This window comes from Capricornis sumatraensis, chromosome 5 (assembly GCF_032405125.1).
Source record: "Capricornis sumatraensis isolate serow.1 chromosome 5, serow.2, whole genome shotgun sequence".
NCBI lineage: Eukaryota > Metazoa > Chordata > Mammalia > Artiodactyla > Bovidae > Capricornis > Capricornis sumatraensis.
The window spans coordinates 70,797,558-70,815,375 of record NC_091073.1 but is presented as its reverse complement, the minus strand read 5'-3'; the positions used below and the strand labels follow the sequence as shown (position 1 = coordinate 70,815,375).

Genomic DNA, 17,818 nt, shown 5'->3' with positions numbered 1-17,818 from the left:
AGTGAAATCTAAATGAAATTGAGAGACACTGTAAGTAAAGGTAAACATTGTTTAGTGAGTTACAAATAGTATTTCAAATATAGGTGCTGAATTTTATGTGCTTCTGACAAAAATATGCCAGACACCACTCTGTATAAGTTAGCATTCACATAATTCTTTTAGTTCTGTTGTCCTAAATGCATTTTCTTTTTTCTCAGAGGACGTACTGAGTAAAGATGCTGGGGAATGTGCAATATGCCTTGAAGAACTGCAGCAGGGAGATACTATAGCACGACTGCCTTGTCTGTGCATATATCATAAAGGGTGAGTTTACTTTTATGTTAGCCAAATTGATATTAGACTAAAAGACTTTCCTCAAAGTTTCGAATTTTGTAGTTAGGGATGAAAGGTTTCTTCTTGATTGAAACTCCCTTCCCCCATTTCTTTAAAAAAAAAATTAAAAAGGCTTTTTTTCCCTTGTTGGTAATAAAAATCTGTTTACATCTCATAGTCTACCATTTGTTAAGCATTTACTATGACCCAGGTATTGTCCGTAGCTTCTTGAATAGGTTATCTTATGTAAGCATTACAACAGTCTCATTGTACCATTGAGGAAATAAGCTGGGGGGCATGGTCACATGGCTACTAATAAATGAAAGAACTGAGATTCCAGCCATGTCTGTTTGACTCCAAAGCCCATCTGGTTTCTGATAAAGTGTTTCGGTTTTAGGGCAACAAGGAAAAATTTGATTTAAGATGATTTAAAGTAAACTACAAAAAGAACAGAAAACTATAACTTTAAAAGCAATAGTGGAAATAACTTGGAATTTTATTTAAAAGCAGGGTGTGGACGTTGGAGAAAATAGTAAATAGTACCAAAACAGAGAGGCAAAAATAGATCCAATATCAGGAATTATAATAAATCCAAATGGTCAAACTAACCAGGTGAAAACAAATCAAAAGGTTGGAATATGCTATTGATGAGCAGCACACTTAAACATAAGGGTACAGAACAATATGGACATAAAGGGATAGAAGACTATATCCAGGCAAATGTTAAATAAATAAAACTGACAAAGCTAAATTAATGTTGGAGAAAATTAACTTTATTGAAAAAAGTATTACTAGTATTATATGATGATCCATGAATGAAGTTGCTCAGTCGTGTCCCGACTCTTCGCGACCTCATGGACTGTAGCTCACCAGGCTCCTCCATCCACGGGATTTTCTACTCAAGAATACTAGAGTGGGTTGCCATTTCCTTCTCCAGGGGATCTTTCCAACCTGGGGATCTAACCCGGGTCTCCCGCATTGTGGGCAGACGCTTTACTGTCTGAGCCACCAGGGAATCCCTCCATTATCATTATCAATCCCTCCAAATCATATGATGATAATAGTATATAAAAACTCCATTCTTTCCTGCACCAAAGAACACAGTCTCAAAGTAAAATATTTGTAGAATGGTTAAAAAAAATTGAGAAAAATCATCATGGTAATTGATGATTACCATTGAGAAAAATCATCATGGTAATTGAAAATTGAATAATTTTGTGTACAGGCGTACACAAAACTAGTTAAGACCTAGAAAAATTGAACAGTACGGTGAACAGATTTGATCTCATGAGTATTAATGGATGTATCTACACTCAGCAATTTAGAGAATACATTTTCTAGCCAGGAACATACAAAATATTGTAGAAATTGGTCATGTACTAGGCCACCAGGCAGATCTTAGTAAACCACAAAAAGCTGGTACCATACAGAAAGCTGTTTTGTTCTCTGAGCGCAGTTAGATGTCAATGACAAAAGATAAATGATCTTCACAAATACTCTTAAGTAACTTATAGATCAAAGAAGAAATCATAATGGAACTTAGAAAATATTCTGAATAATAATGAAAACCTTTTCAGCATTTTTCTAGAGTGATCCTTGCAAGATTTGTGTTACTGTGGAAAGAAAGACTGGAAATCAATAGTCCAAGATTTTACCTGAATTAGAAAATTGATAGCAGGATAAACACAAAGGAAACAAAGATCAGAGAAGAAAAAATTGAATGAAAAAATTACACACTAGAATAGAGACTAACAAAGTCAAAAGTTGATTCTTTGAAAAGAATAATAAAATAGGTTAGCCACTGGCAAGATTGTGTCTAGAAGGAAAAAATAAACAGTGTTAGAATGAAAAGGAACACATAACTTTAGATATAACAGGAATTAAAATAGTTGGAAAATTCTGTGAAAAATTTTATACTTTTCATCTAAAAATTTTAAAACAGGTAATTTCCTTAGAAATATAATATTGTCCAAAATGACTCAAGAAGAAATAGGAAATCCAAATAAAGTAGTAACTATCCTAAGTAGTTATTAAGACTAACCCCCGAAAGTAACAACTATTTTTTAAAAAGCCGAAACAAAACACTAAAGACAGGCCTACCATGACAGTTTGATGACAAGTTCACCATGTAGCCGAACATGGGGTGGGCTTCCGCGATGGCTCAGTGGCAAAGAGTCTGACTATGATGCAGGAGACGCCTGGTCTGTCCCTAGGCTGGGAAGGTCCCCTGCAGAGGGAAATGGCAACCCACTCTAGTATTTCTTGCCTGGGAAACCCCATGGACAGAGGAGTCTGGCGAGCTACAGTCCATAGAGTCATGAAGAGTCGAACATGGCTTAGCAACTAAACAGCTACAACAAAACACTGTCTTAATAATCATAAATTCCTCCAAAAAGTAGATAATGATGGAAGGTTCTCCCACTTATTTTATGAGTATAGTACATACTTGATACCCATGTCAGACAAGAACAGTATAAGAAAGAAAACTAAAAGACACTCTCATTTATGAACATAAATGCAAAATCTGAAAACATAGTAGCAAACCAAGTTCATCAGTATATATGTAAAATAAAGCCTCTTGACCAAATTGGATTTATGTTATTAATAGTAATGTAAAAACACTATATGATTAGAAAATTTGTGTATATAATTTACCTCATTAGCAAAGGAAGAAGACTATATTAACTTAATAAACTCTATTTACTATTAATTTAAAATCCAAAGCAAAAAATAACAGATAATATGTTAAAATTAATAAGAATTTAGCTAGGTTGTCTGATAGGAGCTCAACATATGAAATCAGTTGCATTCATATCCCAGTTAAAAAAAAAATATATATATATATAACTTTTTAAGGATAATAACATTAATAGCAACAGAAACTGCAACAGGAATAATATTTATTAAGAATAAATCTTACAAAAAGATATTCAAGATTTTAAAACATTCCTCGAAGATACTATAGAAAGTCTAAAATAAATACATGGCATACGATTTTGTGGATGGGAAAACTCAATATCATAAAGATGTCACTGCACCCAAATCTATGTAGTTAATACTATTTCAATCAAATCTCAATTAGTTTTTTCAGATAGCTTGACAAGTTGTTTCTTACATATATATGGACAAAAGAGCAAAGGGTCAGGAATAGTCAAGACAATCATAAAGAAGTAAGTGATGCTGGGTGGTGGTGATGGGGTACTTATCCTATACAGATTCACTGTAAGACTCTTAATTGAGGTGGTATGGAGAGAATATAGGCAAGTAAGTGGAAAAGAATAGAGTCCATAAACACTCATGCATATAAAATGGAGATTCAGCATCGCATGGAGGTAAAGAACATGGCCAGTACTCCAATACTTGGCCACCTGATGTGAAGAACTGACTCACTGGAAAAGACCCTGATGCTGGGAAAGATTGAAGGCAGGAGGAGAAGGGGGCGACAGGATGAGATGGTTGGATGGCATCACTGACTTGATGGACATGAATTTGAGCAAGCTTCAGGAATTGGTGATGGACAGGGAAGCCTGGCGTGCTGCAGTCCACGGGGTCGCAAAGAGTCAGACAGGACTGAGCGACTGAACTGCAAGAACATGGACTGTTAAGAGTCAAGATTCCTAAAATTTGAGTCCCAGACCCTCTGCTAATTCATTGTGTCATCTTGGTCAAGTTACTTCCTGTGCCTTAATCTGTAAAACGAAGCGCTAGTATTAACTTCGTAGAGTAGTTCTGAGGTTTTAAATGAGTTATTTTTAGAAAGTGCTGGCAAATAATAGATGCTATATAAGTGTTTAACATGAATAAATGGAAAAATTGGTTTACCAAGGTGGTATTACAGTATAGTAAAGATAATAAGGAATAAACTATTCATTGAATGGCACTGGAATCAGTTATAGACATGAAAAACTAATTGAATCTCTATTTTACTTTTGAAATAAGAATTAATTCTAGATTAACTGCCTATGGAAACTAAAGTATTGGAAAGAATATAGAGAGATGTTCTTAATCTCATGGCAAGGAATTATTTTGGGGGCTAAGATAACCTCTCCACAAAAAGTTAAAAAGAAAAGTTGAAGTATTTGACTACGTTAAAATTCAGAACTGTTTTTTGAATCATGAAAAGGAGTACATCAAGGCTGTATATTGTCACCCTGCTTATTTAACTTATATGCAGAGTACATCATGAGAAATGCTGGACTGGAAGAAGCACAAGCTGGAATCAAGATTGCTGGGAGAAATACCAATAACCTCAGATATGCAGATGACACCACCCTTATGGCAGAAAGTGAAGAGGAACTAAAAAACCTCTTGATGAAGTGAAAGTGGAGAATGAAAAAGTTGGCTTAAAAGCTCAACATTCAGGAAACGAAGATCATGGCATCTGGTCCCATCACTTCATGGGAAATAGATGGGGAAACAGTGGAAACAGTGTCACACTTTATTTTTTTAGGCTCCAAAATCACTGCAGATGGTGACTGCAGCCATGAAATTAAAAGACGCTTACTCTTTGGAAGAAAAGTTATGACCAACCTAGATAGCATATTCAAAAGCAGAGACGTTACTTTGCCAACAGAGGTCCGTCTAATCAAGGCTATGGTGTTTCCAGTGGTCATGTATGGATGTGAGAGTTGGACTGTGAAGAAAGCTGAGTGCCAAAGAATTGATGCTTTTGAACTGTGGTGTTGGAGAAGACTCTTGAGAGTCCCTTGGACTGCAAGGAGATCCAACCAGTCCATTCTGAAGATCAGCCCTGGGATTTCTTTGGAGGGAATGATGCTGAAGCTGAAACTCCAGTACTTTGGCCCCCTTATGCGAAGAGTTGACTCACTGGAAAAGACTCTGATGCTGGGAGGGATTGGGGTCAGGAGGAGAAGAGGACGGCAGAGATTGAGATGGCTGGATGGCATCACTGACTCGATGGACTAGAATCTGAGTGAACTCCAGGAGTTGGTGATGGACAGGGAGGCCTGGCGTGCTGCAATTCATGGGGTCGCAGAGTTGGACAGGACTGAGCGACTGAACTGAACTGACCTATAAAAAATTTAAAAACTAGATGTCAGAGTGCTTTCAGTACATATAACAAAGGTTCAATATGTAAAACATGGAAGCAGTCCTATATGTTATTTTGGAATACATACACACACACAGTTTTAGAGTACAGGAGAGTGATTTCCTGCTGGATCTTGGGAGGGGAATATAATATTTTAAATAACATGGGTTCATAGCAGTTTATCTAAGAAGGGGGGATTTTAAATGCCTTCTTTGTCAAGATGAACTAAAATCACATGGTTATAAAATAGGAAGTACCCATTTTAGATCACAGAACTGTACATTCAGGTGTACTGAGAATTGTTAACGCATCTGGCATATTTTGTTCAGTTCTCAGTATTTTGTTGTTAAGAGGCATTCTGGTAGACCAGAAGTGAGTCAAACAGCAAGTTGAAAACAGTGTCGTAAGTCAAATGGGCATGTTTATTTAGACAGCAAAAGTCTTAATGGCAACAGAAATTGTTTTAAAATATTTGTAAGAATATCGTGTGGATGGGATCTTTTACCTTCTTTCCTTTTAAATTTATCTGTTGGTTTTACCTATCAAACCAACCTGTGAGAATGGATAACTATTAATTTTGCCCTTCAGCATATTAGTCAAGCCATCTGGCTGTGTGGAATATATTAATTTGCACTGTTAACTGTGAGAATGTTTGACACTTGAAAAGCAATCTGCTTGGGTAATTTCCTAGCTGTTGGGCAAGTTACTTAAGTTCTTAAGGCCTTGAGTTTATCGTTACAACTTTCTGCATAGAACTTTCTGTTCTATGTCTGTTTTATCTAGTAGAGTAGCCACTAGCCATGTGGTTGTTGAGCGCTTGAAATGTGGCTAGTGTGACTAAGCAAGTGGATTTTTCTTTAATTTTAATGAATTTAAATAGCCATATGTGGCTCGTGGCTTACTGCATTGAACAATGCAGATCTATAATGATAATTATATATGCACCCTGATATTTAACTTCCTATCAACTTGTAAGATAGTTTATAAATGGATGATGGTATATTTATTTGTATCTGTACATGTATTGTCAGAAGAAAGGGATAGAATTAGGTTTTCAATACTCCCATATAAATATAGTCTTTTAAAATGTGATATATAGTATTGTCAAGAATTAAAGTTTAAAAGCTTGATTTGTGGTTGACATTTGCATAAATTTGAACAACTATTTTGGAGACAGATATCTGTCCAGATTTGGCCTTTAACTTTGAATATCGGTCAAGTGGTAGTTCTTCAGGTTCTCTTTTGGGAATGGTGGTTCTGTTTAAACCTTAAAGTACTTTATAGCATAATTTTGCAAAGATTTATTTCCTTCTTAGAATAATCAGAATGTAATAAAAATATTTTTATTTATATATGCCAAATATCATTAAAATATCACATTCTTTTTCTATAGAGATATTAATATCAATAAGTAAGCATTTTTAACTATTATATAGATAATTAAACATGTTTCAATTTTTCTGTTTTTTACTTTTCTAGCTGCATAGATGAATGGTTTGAAGTAAATAGATCTTGCCCTGAGCACCCTTCAGACTAAGCATCAGCTTCCTGTCTTATAGGTAATTTTCCCTTTTTAAAAAAAAATTGCTTTTTAAACTGTTACCTGAGTCATCCATTCTCAACCACCGTTTTTATTCATTGATTTTAGTCACTGAGGTGTGTATGTGTTCCAGACATTGTATGAGGCTGCTGTATAGAAAACTCACATGAAAAGTTACAAAGAAACAATTTTCTTGATTTCCTGAAGAGAATCATGTATTAAGTAAACTCTGCAATTTTGGTACTTTAAGGCACTTTAACTTATTTTAGTTTAATGCTTTCAAAAACACCATGAACTACTATCCTGACCCCATTTTACCGATGAGAAACCCAAGGGTCAGAGTAATTAAGTTCCATGACATTAAGAAGCGTGTTGTCCCAACAATCCAAGGTTATATAGTTAGCAACAGAATCAAATTCCACACTCTTCTTCTAACTTCCCAGGTATGTTTTTTAGGTAATGCAATATATTATAGTTCTTCAGTCATAATAGTTAGTTAACATTTATATTGCGTTATTATATTAAAAATCAGAGACATTACTTTGCCGACAAAGGTCCATCTAGTCAAGGCTATGGTTTTTCCGGTAGTCGTGTATGGATGTGAGAGTTGGACTGTGAAGAAGGCTGAGCGCCGAAGAATTGATGCTTTTGAACTGTGGTGTTGGAGAAGACTCTTGAGAGTCCCTTGGACTGCAAGGAGATCCAACCAGTCCATTCTGAAGGAGATCAGTCCTGGGTGTTCATTGGAGGGACTGATGTTGAAGCTGAAACTCCAATACTTTGGCCACCTGATGCAGAGAGCTGACTCATTAGAAAAGACCCTGATGCTGGGAAAGATTGAGGGTAGGAGGAGACGGGGACGACAGAGGATGATATGGTTGGATGGCATCACCCACACAATGGACATGGGTGTGGGTGGACTCTGGGAGTTGGTGATGGACAGGGAGGCCTGGTGTGCTGCAGTTCATGGGGTCGCAAAGAGTCGGACATAACTGAACATCTGAACTGATTATGTACCAGGCATTGATCTAAGCATTTTACATCTGTTAATAACTCATCTAATTGTTATAACAATTCTTTGAGCTCAGTACTCTTTAACTACTCCCATAATGCAGATGAGGAAACTAAGTTTTAGAAAGCGTAAGAAACTTGACTTGTCAAGGTCACAGGGCTAGTTCCTTAGTAGAGCTGGGAATTGAACCCAAAGATTGTGTTGTCTGCTGTTTTGCTGTTATTAGTGAGAACATTTTCCTCAGAAAGCTGTTTTTATAGTCATTCATTCAATTTTATCTTTCACTTGTGTATCCTATCTACACAGTAGACAGAAGAAAAGAATTTTTATTTTTTTTTATTAAAAAAAATTTTTTTTTAATTTTAAAATCTTTAATTCTTACATGTGTTCCCAAACATGAACCGCCCTCCCACCTCCCTCCCCATAACATCTCAGTGGGTCATCCCCATGCACCAACCCCAAGCATGCTGTATCCTGCGTCAGACATGGACTGGCAATTCAATTCTTACATGATAGTATACATGATAGAATGCCATTCTCCAAAATCATCCCACCCTCTCCCTCTCCCTCTGAGTCCAAAAGTCCGTTATACACAGCTGTGTCTTTTTTCCCGTCTTGCATACAGGGTCGTCATTGCCATCTTTCTAGATTCCATATATATGTGTTAGTATACTGTATTGGTGTTTAAGAAAAGAATTTTTAAACCAGATACAGAATTTGGTTTGCACTGTTGACATAGCTTATTCATGATTCTGCATTTTCTGAAAATGTATAGTGAATTGAATGAAAATCTCAAAACCTCACTTGTGTATTCTTTTTGAGTTCCATGAAGTGAATTGAATGACATCATTTAGCTTTGAAATAAGTTAATTGCTAACTTCATTTGTATGAAAAGCTTTTTATTTGTATCGCTTCAGAATGGTATAAGGTATTGTGTTTTACATGAAGGCAGAATATTTTAGCCCATCTTGAAATTGTTTTGGAAGGAGTTACTGCCTCTGTGTTCAGAGGCTCAAGGTAGTCACAGAGCCATTCTTTCTGAATGTCTGTGATCGCAGGCAGGAAACTAAAGCAGATAGCATCCTAAGTTCCAGTCCTGTGCTGTCCCCCCAGCTTCCTTTTATTTCAGTAACTCCTGGTCTTAAATATGAAGTGTTGTGATAATAAACATATTTGAGGAATTCTGTTGTTCTTAATGAGGATCATTTAATAGTGACAGATTAGAATATTTACAAAGGAGATTTGAGGTAACTTAATAACAGCTATTGCAGCTGGAATAAGAGCTGCACCTTTGAGACCTCTGTGTTAATTAATAACAGTAGGGTTACACATGTGAAATATGAAGTCCTGGCTGAACTATCAGCTTTTGAACCTTTTCACTATGAGATGATTCAGATCATACCTTGACACATTTAAGTATGAGTCGGAATTAGGTTACTGTGTAAGATGAGGTGATGGGAGTGATATTTTGAGGATGCATGCGTGTATACTTTTATCTCACTTTGTTAAAGGGATTTTGAAGAGGAAGATGCTTTGGAATGTCTTCAGTGTCACCTTACATCTGGGTCACTAAAGTAAAGCTATGGCTAAAATTATAGACGCTTTTTAAGAGAAGTACTAACACCAGCGCTAATAGAATGAAATATAGTATTTTATGGACCAAAAACAATATGTCTAAGTCTTTCACCCATAAGTAAAATTTGTCTTTTTAGTCAATAAACTTTTTTGTGTGTAAGTGGAGTTTTATGATATAAAATCTGTTATTACCTGGTCTAATCAGCTAAATCTTTGTTTTAGTGTCACAGTGAGCTTATGGGGTGTATGGGAACATGGCATCTCATCTTACGGGCAACATTGTGTGTGTTGGTTTTAAACAGCATTTCAGTTTCCTTACCCTGTGTATCAGTGTTATCTTCTATCTTCTTTAGTTTTTTTTTTTTTCCAGTGTGGAACCTGGGTTTGGATGTGAATCGATGGAATCTGTCTCTATGGGTCTTTTCAAATGATGAGTCATTTCTAAGAATGTATATACATGGGATTTCTCAACTCATATTTTGTCTTTGTTCTGACTGCCTTTGTCAAATGATGAATCCTCCTGTCTCTTTAGTTGTCCTGGATTAAAAGTGTTTGAGTTTGAAGAGGATTCGGTGTTAAAACTTTTTTTTTTAAGGCAACATGTACTGATACTCTTCAGCATATGAATTTAGTAGTCAGCCTAAAATAGAGATACATGAATATCTAAGGTCTTGATTAGTTAGGAAATAATTTACTACTCTTAATTTGAGATTTTGGGCAACTTGGAAAGGGATTAATGAATTGTGTATATGTGTATGTGTTCGTACTTTTTGTACTCTATTGTAGTCTTTATTGTGGAGGGGGAAGGACTGTTTTTGGTGGGTTTTCTTGGTAACAGTTTTAAGCTTTAATTTGTCCTTTGGTGTCCTTGATTTTTTCTTTGCAGGACACAGATTTTATCAGCTTTTTAAAATGCTAAGTGTATGAAAATTTACAGTCTAAAGCAACGTTCATGGGGAAATAGGTGTTTAATTTTGATTTGTGTTACTATCATGGACCATTGCTTAAGCTTAATGTATCTGCTTTTACACAGGTTTCCTTGACTTCAAGATGCTTGAAAAACCAAGAGGATACGAAGATCTGTCTCTGGAAAAACAAAAACAAAATGCAGGCACACTCAGCCAGATATCTAAGTTCTGTGAGACTCAATAATGCAGAGATGGACAATCATATAGGAAAAAAATCCTGCTGGAGAGAGGACAGTTGCCACAGAACTCAGTGTACCAGACATGCATTTAAAGGACACACAGGGATTTTGAAAATGCTGCACATCCCTTAGTAGTCATCTACATAGGTAATACTGGTGAACATTTTGTATGCAGACGCCAAAGTTAACTGATTTACAAGTTGATTTTCTTTTTATTAAGTTCTCTAGGGCTGCACAACTACTTGTGTTTGATTTGTTTTGGTTTTTAGTTTGGGGACCCTTTATTTTCCCAACATGATGTTCCTGCATTCATCAGTTCTTAAATTGAAGACCACGTAATTTACTTCTTAAAAATTGAAGTCTTAAATGTGAAACCAAGAAATGTAATCAAGCAGTAAAACATTTTCTGAATGTAGACCATGATCTCAAGTTCGTCGATTTTTTTTCTCCCCCAAGAGTAGAAAATAGGTTTCTACATAGGAAAGCTACAGTATGTTACTATTTTAAATTAAAGGTTTAACATTATCAGGATGCAGTCCAAAGAATAAAAAATCAAGTTACATATTATATTCTAATTAATTAAATCTAGGATTATCTACTGAATTGCAATTTATTAAATATGTTATTTCCTTTTTAAATAAAACTGCTCAACAGGTAATCAGCAATGAATCATCTTGCAGCTATGCAACTTAAAAAAAAATAATTACCAATTTTAAGTGCTGCCAGCTATAATAACTTTGTTTTAACGGGTATTTTTATTTGTTCTTTTCATGTAATGTGCTTTGCATCTCCGGGCAGTTTTCCTACATTTAGGTAAAATGTTTAGCAGGTTGTAATACTTTAATAACTTATGAAAAGGGTAAAATAAAATCTTCTTGAGTGGAACTGGGAATAATTTGAGGGACATTTTTATATACTTTTAAAAATCAATTTAATTGGGATGCCAGATTTATAGCAATTTGCATCTTTAATTTTCCAGATAATCTGGAGTTTACATTTGATAAATGATTTTTTAAAGCAGACATGAAGATTTTGTTAATTTATAATTTATTAATGTGTTATTACTATAATTAAAATGTTAGTTTTAAATTCAGTCTTGTATAGAAAGAAATGTATTAAGCAAAATTATGTGAATAAATATTCCCACAAAATACATCTGAATGGTTAAAAAGTACTGGAAGAGAGCTATCAGGGCTGCAACAATGAATGTCTTTTTCTTTTTTTAGTATCAAAAATACCAATTCATAAATTTCATGTTTTCAACATAGGGAAAATGTTATCAGAGGACGATTTAAGCAGTGCACTTTACTCGGAATAATTAAGAGGTACACAGTACTGTTTCCTTCTTTTAAGCTTTCTTTAATGTATTTAAGTATTTGCTTTTCTCTTTTACTGCTGCTCTTATCCTTCTCGATTTTCTTCCCTCGTTCTGTTGCTTCTGTTTCATATATTTTTTTTTTAAGGGCACGTACAGGAGCAACTGCTGCTACCCAGAAAAATTTGTGTGTTATAAACAATTTTTAAAAAGAGTTTCTAATTGTTATTTGTGTGATTCTAGAGCAGATAACATTTTCCCTAAAGTTATGCTGTGAAATGCCTTCTGTTACGGTGCAGTTGATTAAGGAATCCTAAACCTCCATTGTGACAAGCTGACAGCACAGTTTCATAGGTGCTTTTTTAACCAGTTGTGTAAAATATTCTTTCCTCAAGGAAAATATTCTCTTCTTAAATTTTTTGTTATCATGAAATCTTAATATGAATGCATTTTAGTTCACATTTTCAGTTTTGTAAGTTCTTCCTCTTGCTCTCATGTGCGTGCTCTCTTTATCTGTCACTCACTCACACACACCCACACACACACAGAGCAAGAAAAACCTCTTAGAATGTGAATAATTTTTTTTTTCTACTGGTATGTTGTTATGGTAAGAATTACTCTGTATTCCATTCTTAAAGGAAAAGATTTACTATAGCTGTGGTAGTTAGCTGTTGATGTTTTCTTGGAAGTTGATTTTCTGATATAATTTACTCACTGACTTTTAAAGTTTATTGGTCTGAATTCCCTTTTCCTGCTTTATCCAGTACCATACTCTCACAGTCTTATTCACTTAGCCTTTGTTTGTCATAAGGTTCTGTGCTGCAGCTCCTACAGTATAAGCTCCTGTGGTTGAAAAGAAAGTTCATTGTTGGCCAGTGTCGAGTGCTACTTGATTATTTGTTTAGAACAGTATTTACTTATTAATAAATTTGTTCATAGTGATCCCTTTTTGTTAAAATTTACAAGAGGTAGCATTTTTTTTTAACTTTAAATTCAGTCTCCATCAGTGACTTCTTAAAAAGAAGAATTTAGAAATTGAAAAAATTTTAAAGCCCAAATGCTCCAGTTTTTATTTAAAGTCAAAATTGTCAATCTGGAAAATATTATAAGTAATATTGTGCATAATGTCACTTATAATATTTATAAATTTATATAAAGATACCAAATAAAATCACATTAGATGTTTAAATGTGTAGCTGAAACTGCTGACAGCTGCATATTATGGAGACAAAGATTGAAACCCTAGTTATCAAGTTGGTTCTAGTTTTCTAGAAACTTTGTAAATACTTGTTTTTAAGTAAGATCACAGTTAGGTATATAGAAAGCAGTATATTCTGAAATTTCACTTTAGTGCCACTCTTTTCTTTTTAATGGGTTTATTGCCAATTTTGACTCATGCTGATCTGATTTTTTTTCCCCCAGAATGTATAAAAGAGTGTAAGGATGTATATGAGTACAATTATTCTGTCTTCTTTTGGCTCTTTCCCAGAGAAATAAACTAAGAATAATCTTAATCTGTATTTCAGATCTGGTCCTAAATCAGATATAGAGTGCATTTTAAGAGTAATGTTTGTGATTGAAATATAGATAATGGTTTCTCTAACTCATTTTTTTTGTAGTAGCCAAAGCAACTAAAAAGTCATGTTGTTAACTGTTGGATACTGTGTAGGTTTTGATTGATTCTTAGTGCAAGTTTTCTATTTCTTTAGAATAGTATACAGTTATTTCAGTTTTTACCTACTAAACAGTTTACTGGAATGTAGCCCCAAAATGCCTGAGGGAGCATATTTTCAGTATGTATCTTGAGTTAATGAAAATACCAGATTTTTTTCAAAGTTTAGTTTGCTTTCTAAATTTGGATTTAGTGGAGTTTAAAAGCAGTTGTTTAACATTATAGCAAGACACAAGGATATTCCTTTAGTTGAAAAAGGACTGTAATTTAATGTAAATATTACCTAATTTAATTTACTAACAGAATTGAAAAAGGGAAATTACATTTGAACAAAACATGAAACATTTTTAAAATTCAAGAATAATTGACTTAACCATCTGATTGATATCCATGTTATTATACATTGATATTAATAGTCATTTTACATTTCCACAGAGAAAGTTTCCAGATAAGTCAGATTATTAAGAATTTTATAAAACTGCATAGAGATACATATTGCTCTAAATACAGTACAACCCGTTAGTTGCAGCAAGCTTTTTAGTTCATTTGGGCTATTTTCTTGCATTCTGATTTATCTTGAGGTTAACTCAGAACATACTGACAATGGGTGGTTAAATGTGAAGTATCCCTTGTTCATGTACAGATATTTTCTAAGTTAAAAAAAAATCTAGCATGCCAGTATTTTGTCTTCGGCCCATTCTCTATTTCTGAAGTATGTAACTTCTGATCTTTTTCTTTGCTGTATTATGAGAAATATTATAGTAGTTACATCATCTGTGTTATTGTCCCCTTTTCTTCTCTACCCAGATTTTTTCATTCTGAAACTCAGTTGTTACTTGATTTATATGTATATGTATATAGGAAATTGCTACTTAGTATAGTAGTGATCCTTATTCAAGAACAGCTGGTAAAAATTTTTATGTAATAATAGATAATACTCGGCTTCCCTGTTGGCTTAGCTGGTAAAGAATCTGCCTGCGATGTGGGAGACCTGGGTTCGATTCCTGGGTTGGGAAGATCCCCTGGAGAAGGGAATGGCTACCCACTCCAGTATTCTGACCTGGAGAATTGCATGGACTGTATAGTCCATGGGGTTGCAAAGAGTCAGACATGACTGAGCAACTTTCACTAGACAGTACTACAAATAAACCATATTCTATGAATGCTGTGCTTAAGCTAGGGATATTCTTTTCAAATCACAGAATTCCTGTATTGAATCAGAAATACCTTGTCTTTTAAGTTGTCTGATTCTCTATGGAAAGTAAGAGACATCAAAGAAAATCAGATTTGATAATGTTTAGTTTTAGTCAAAAATGCAACATTACTATACTTAGGGGAGACCAATAGCTAATAAGATAAATTGTTGGTTGCTTGTTGGTTGCATGGCATAAACTCACATTCCAGAAAGAAATGAAATTTTAAAAAGTGATATTATAGTATCTGTTAACCAGCTTTGTGGTTCTTAACTCTGCTTTGGACTGTGTGGCATCTTCCAGGATTGCAAGTCTTATAATCAGAAGTGACTAATTTCTTCTGTCACTAGATTCTCATGACTTCCTTTTTCGTTTAGTATGCTGAGATTGGTAAGTACTAATGATTTCTGTTTATAAACTTAAAGAGTTCTCTGGGAAACCTGTTACCAGTGAATCTGGTGCCAGCATCTTGAAAAGGTTTTGTTGTTAGTCAAAAGCATTTTGAGCATCTGTGTGCATTTAATACAATTAGCAGATCCTATAGAGAGATACAAGAGATTTGGGGATTTGATGATGATACTGATCTCCATTACATTTTATTGCTCTGTAATGACTGTGTGAGTTTCCTCATTTGAAAATCATGATAATAATGAATATTTACCTCTACTGCTCTAGAGGTTCATGGTTTCCTTACCTCTTCCGAAATACTTTTTAATTTCCTCCATTAGAAAGGGTTTTCCTGGTATCAAAAACATCAATCACAAGAAATAGAGAAGATGTTTTGGGAACAACTTGTATGCTGTAAAGTGGAACAATTAATTATTAATATTTTAATAAATAAGACTTCCAAATGATCTTGCCAACTTATCCCACTATTGAGAAGTAGAAAATAAGAGAAGAATTCTTTCAGGGAACTTTGTCATATCCACCTTATGTCTAGAAGTTGACAGTACTTTACAATAAAACAGAATTATCTGAATTCTGAAAGGTTACCATGAATTAACTTATGTCACAATTTTCTTTATTGTATACTCATTGCCACAAAAACTGAATAAAATATTAAAATTCTGCAATAGCTTAAGAAGCAACTGTTCGTAGTGGTAGTGGACAAAGGCCTTTCTTCACTACTGTAACCATAAGGAAAGAGACGTACTGTGAAATTTGTAATGTAAAACCTATTCTGTAAATTCGTAATTGAAATGTGATTGGAGAGCTATTATATTTTAGGGAGGGATGATGGTCTGCCAGTGCACAATCATAACTTAAAATTTAGATTGTATTTTAGTAACATTCCGTTATGTTTTTAAAAGGAGAGTAATCTTTTGAAGCACAGTTTTCATGATGGAAGAGGTATTGAATTTTTTAGCATAGTGGTTAACAACATGGATTTTGGAGCCACAGTGCCTAGTTTTGCCATCTTCTTAATGTTGGCAATACACTTTTCTGTGCCTCGCTTTTGCCTATAAAAACAGGTAATACTACTGCCTACCTCAAGGTTGTTGGAGGATTAAATGGAAAGTACATGTATGCACCAGAGAGAGTAAGCACTTAATAATGTTAGTAGTTTTTATAAATAAAAATATTTTTGCCCATGTGTGAATAAATTTTGTTATTCTCTTCATTCATGAAGTGTAGGAGTAATTCATAGACCTTGACTTAAGAAACATAAGTGTAATAGAGGACAGGGTGGATTCTGATCTTCCCTCTTGCTGAAATCTGAAGATTATTTCAGCAGTTACATATTAAGCACTACTTGGTTCTGTGGACTGTTAGGGAACTAAGAATATAGAAATGAAGAATAACTGATCTGCAGGAATTTAATCTTTAGTATGTGATGCAAATAAGTAAACAAACATATAATAAGGAGTAAAGGCTCTTGTGGAGGTAGGGAGAAGGGCCATTAAGCTCAGACTAGGCAAGAGAATGACCTTAAGTCTTTAAGAAGAAATATAGCTCTAGGGCATATGGATTAAAAGGAAGTGGGAAGCAGGAGGTTGGGAAGAGTATTCTCAGGCAGAAAACATAGCACATAGAATCATAACCCTCTTGGACAGTTGCTGTGTCTAGAGAGGTAAGCAGGTAACAAATACCAAAGGGTTGTATGTGCCAAACTAAGGTTGAAGGATTTTTAGCAGGAAAAACACAATCAGATTCACCCTTCAGATTAGAGAGGAATGAGGCTAGTGGCAGACATGTTAGAATTTATATTAATTCAGGCAAGATGATGAGCAAAACTAAAACAATGACAATAGAGCAAAAATGGAAGAGCTTAAAAGATGTAAAGAGTAGAATTAACTCATCTTGGTAGTCTCTTAGATGTAAAGGATGACAGACAAGACCAAGACAACTCCCAGCTAGTACTTCTCCCACATCTTGAAGGATGGAATCTTAAGGACAGAATATCTTTCCCTTGGGAAAGCCAATTATGCTGAAGAATCTCCTGGAGAACCAGAGATAAAAGAGCACCAGTTCTGACCTGCAGGATCTTAAATGAGAGAGTCTTGAGAGAACCAGACAGGAACAGCTGGTGTGTGTGTGTGTGTCTGTTTTTAGTGTTTTGGGGGCATCTAGACAAAAATGTGGCCAACGCTATTAGAAGTATATGGTAAGTGGGCTTCACCGAACTAGGTTATCGACATCTAGGTTGGGTGACTTGGACTCCTCCACCACTAATCTTCCCCTTAACCTCAGATACCTGTTGGAGTAGGGCCATGCTTTCCTAGGTGTGTTTAGTGAAATGCTGAGACACACACTGAAGCCTTCTTGAAGTTTTCTCTTTGAGTCATTTGTCCCGTACCCTTTCTGTGTACTAGTCTTCTACTCTTGGAAGACGAGTATTTTCAGAAATAGGAAGGATGAGTCCTGCTGTCCTAATGGATGCTGCTGTTGGAATGAGTAGGTTAGGCTGTGCAAGAGGACCAGAAGAGGACCAGTTCCCGGAAGACTCTGGAGTGCTGCTGGCTGCATTTTGATCCTTACTAGCAATTGTTAAATTCAGTCAC

General features: G+C 34.9%; 1 protein-coding gene across 1 annotated transcript in view; it reads left to right on the top strand.

Moving 5' to 3' along the window:
• Positions 1-11,742, top strand: part of ZNRF2 (zinc and ring finger 2) — a 90,348-nt gene extending 78,606 nt beyond the window's left edge. Inside the window, exons 3-5 of the mRNA XM_068973203.1 lie at positions 198-303; positions 6,842-6,921; positions 10,523-11,742. Coding sequence (XP_068829304.1) covers positions 198-303; positions 6,842-6,899 — 164 coding nt within the window. The 3' untranslated portion in view covers positions 6,900-6,921; positions 10,523-11,742. The remainder of the gene's footprint in view (positions 1-197; positions 304-6,841; positions 6,922-10,522) is intronic.
• Positions 11,743-17,818: the final 6,076 nt, after the last annotated feature.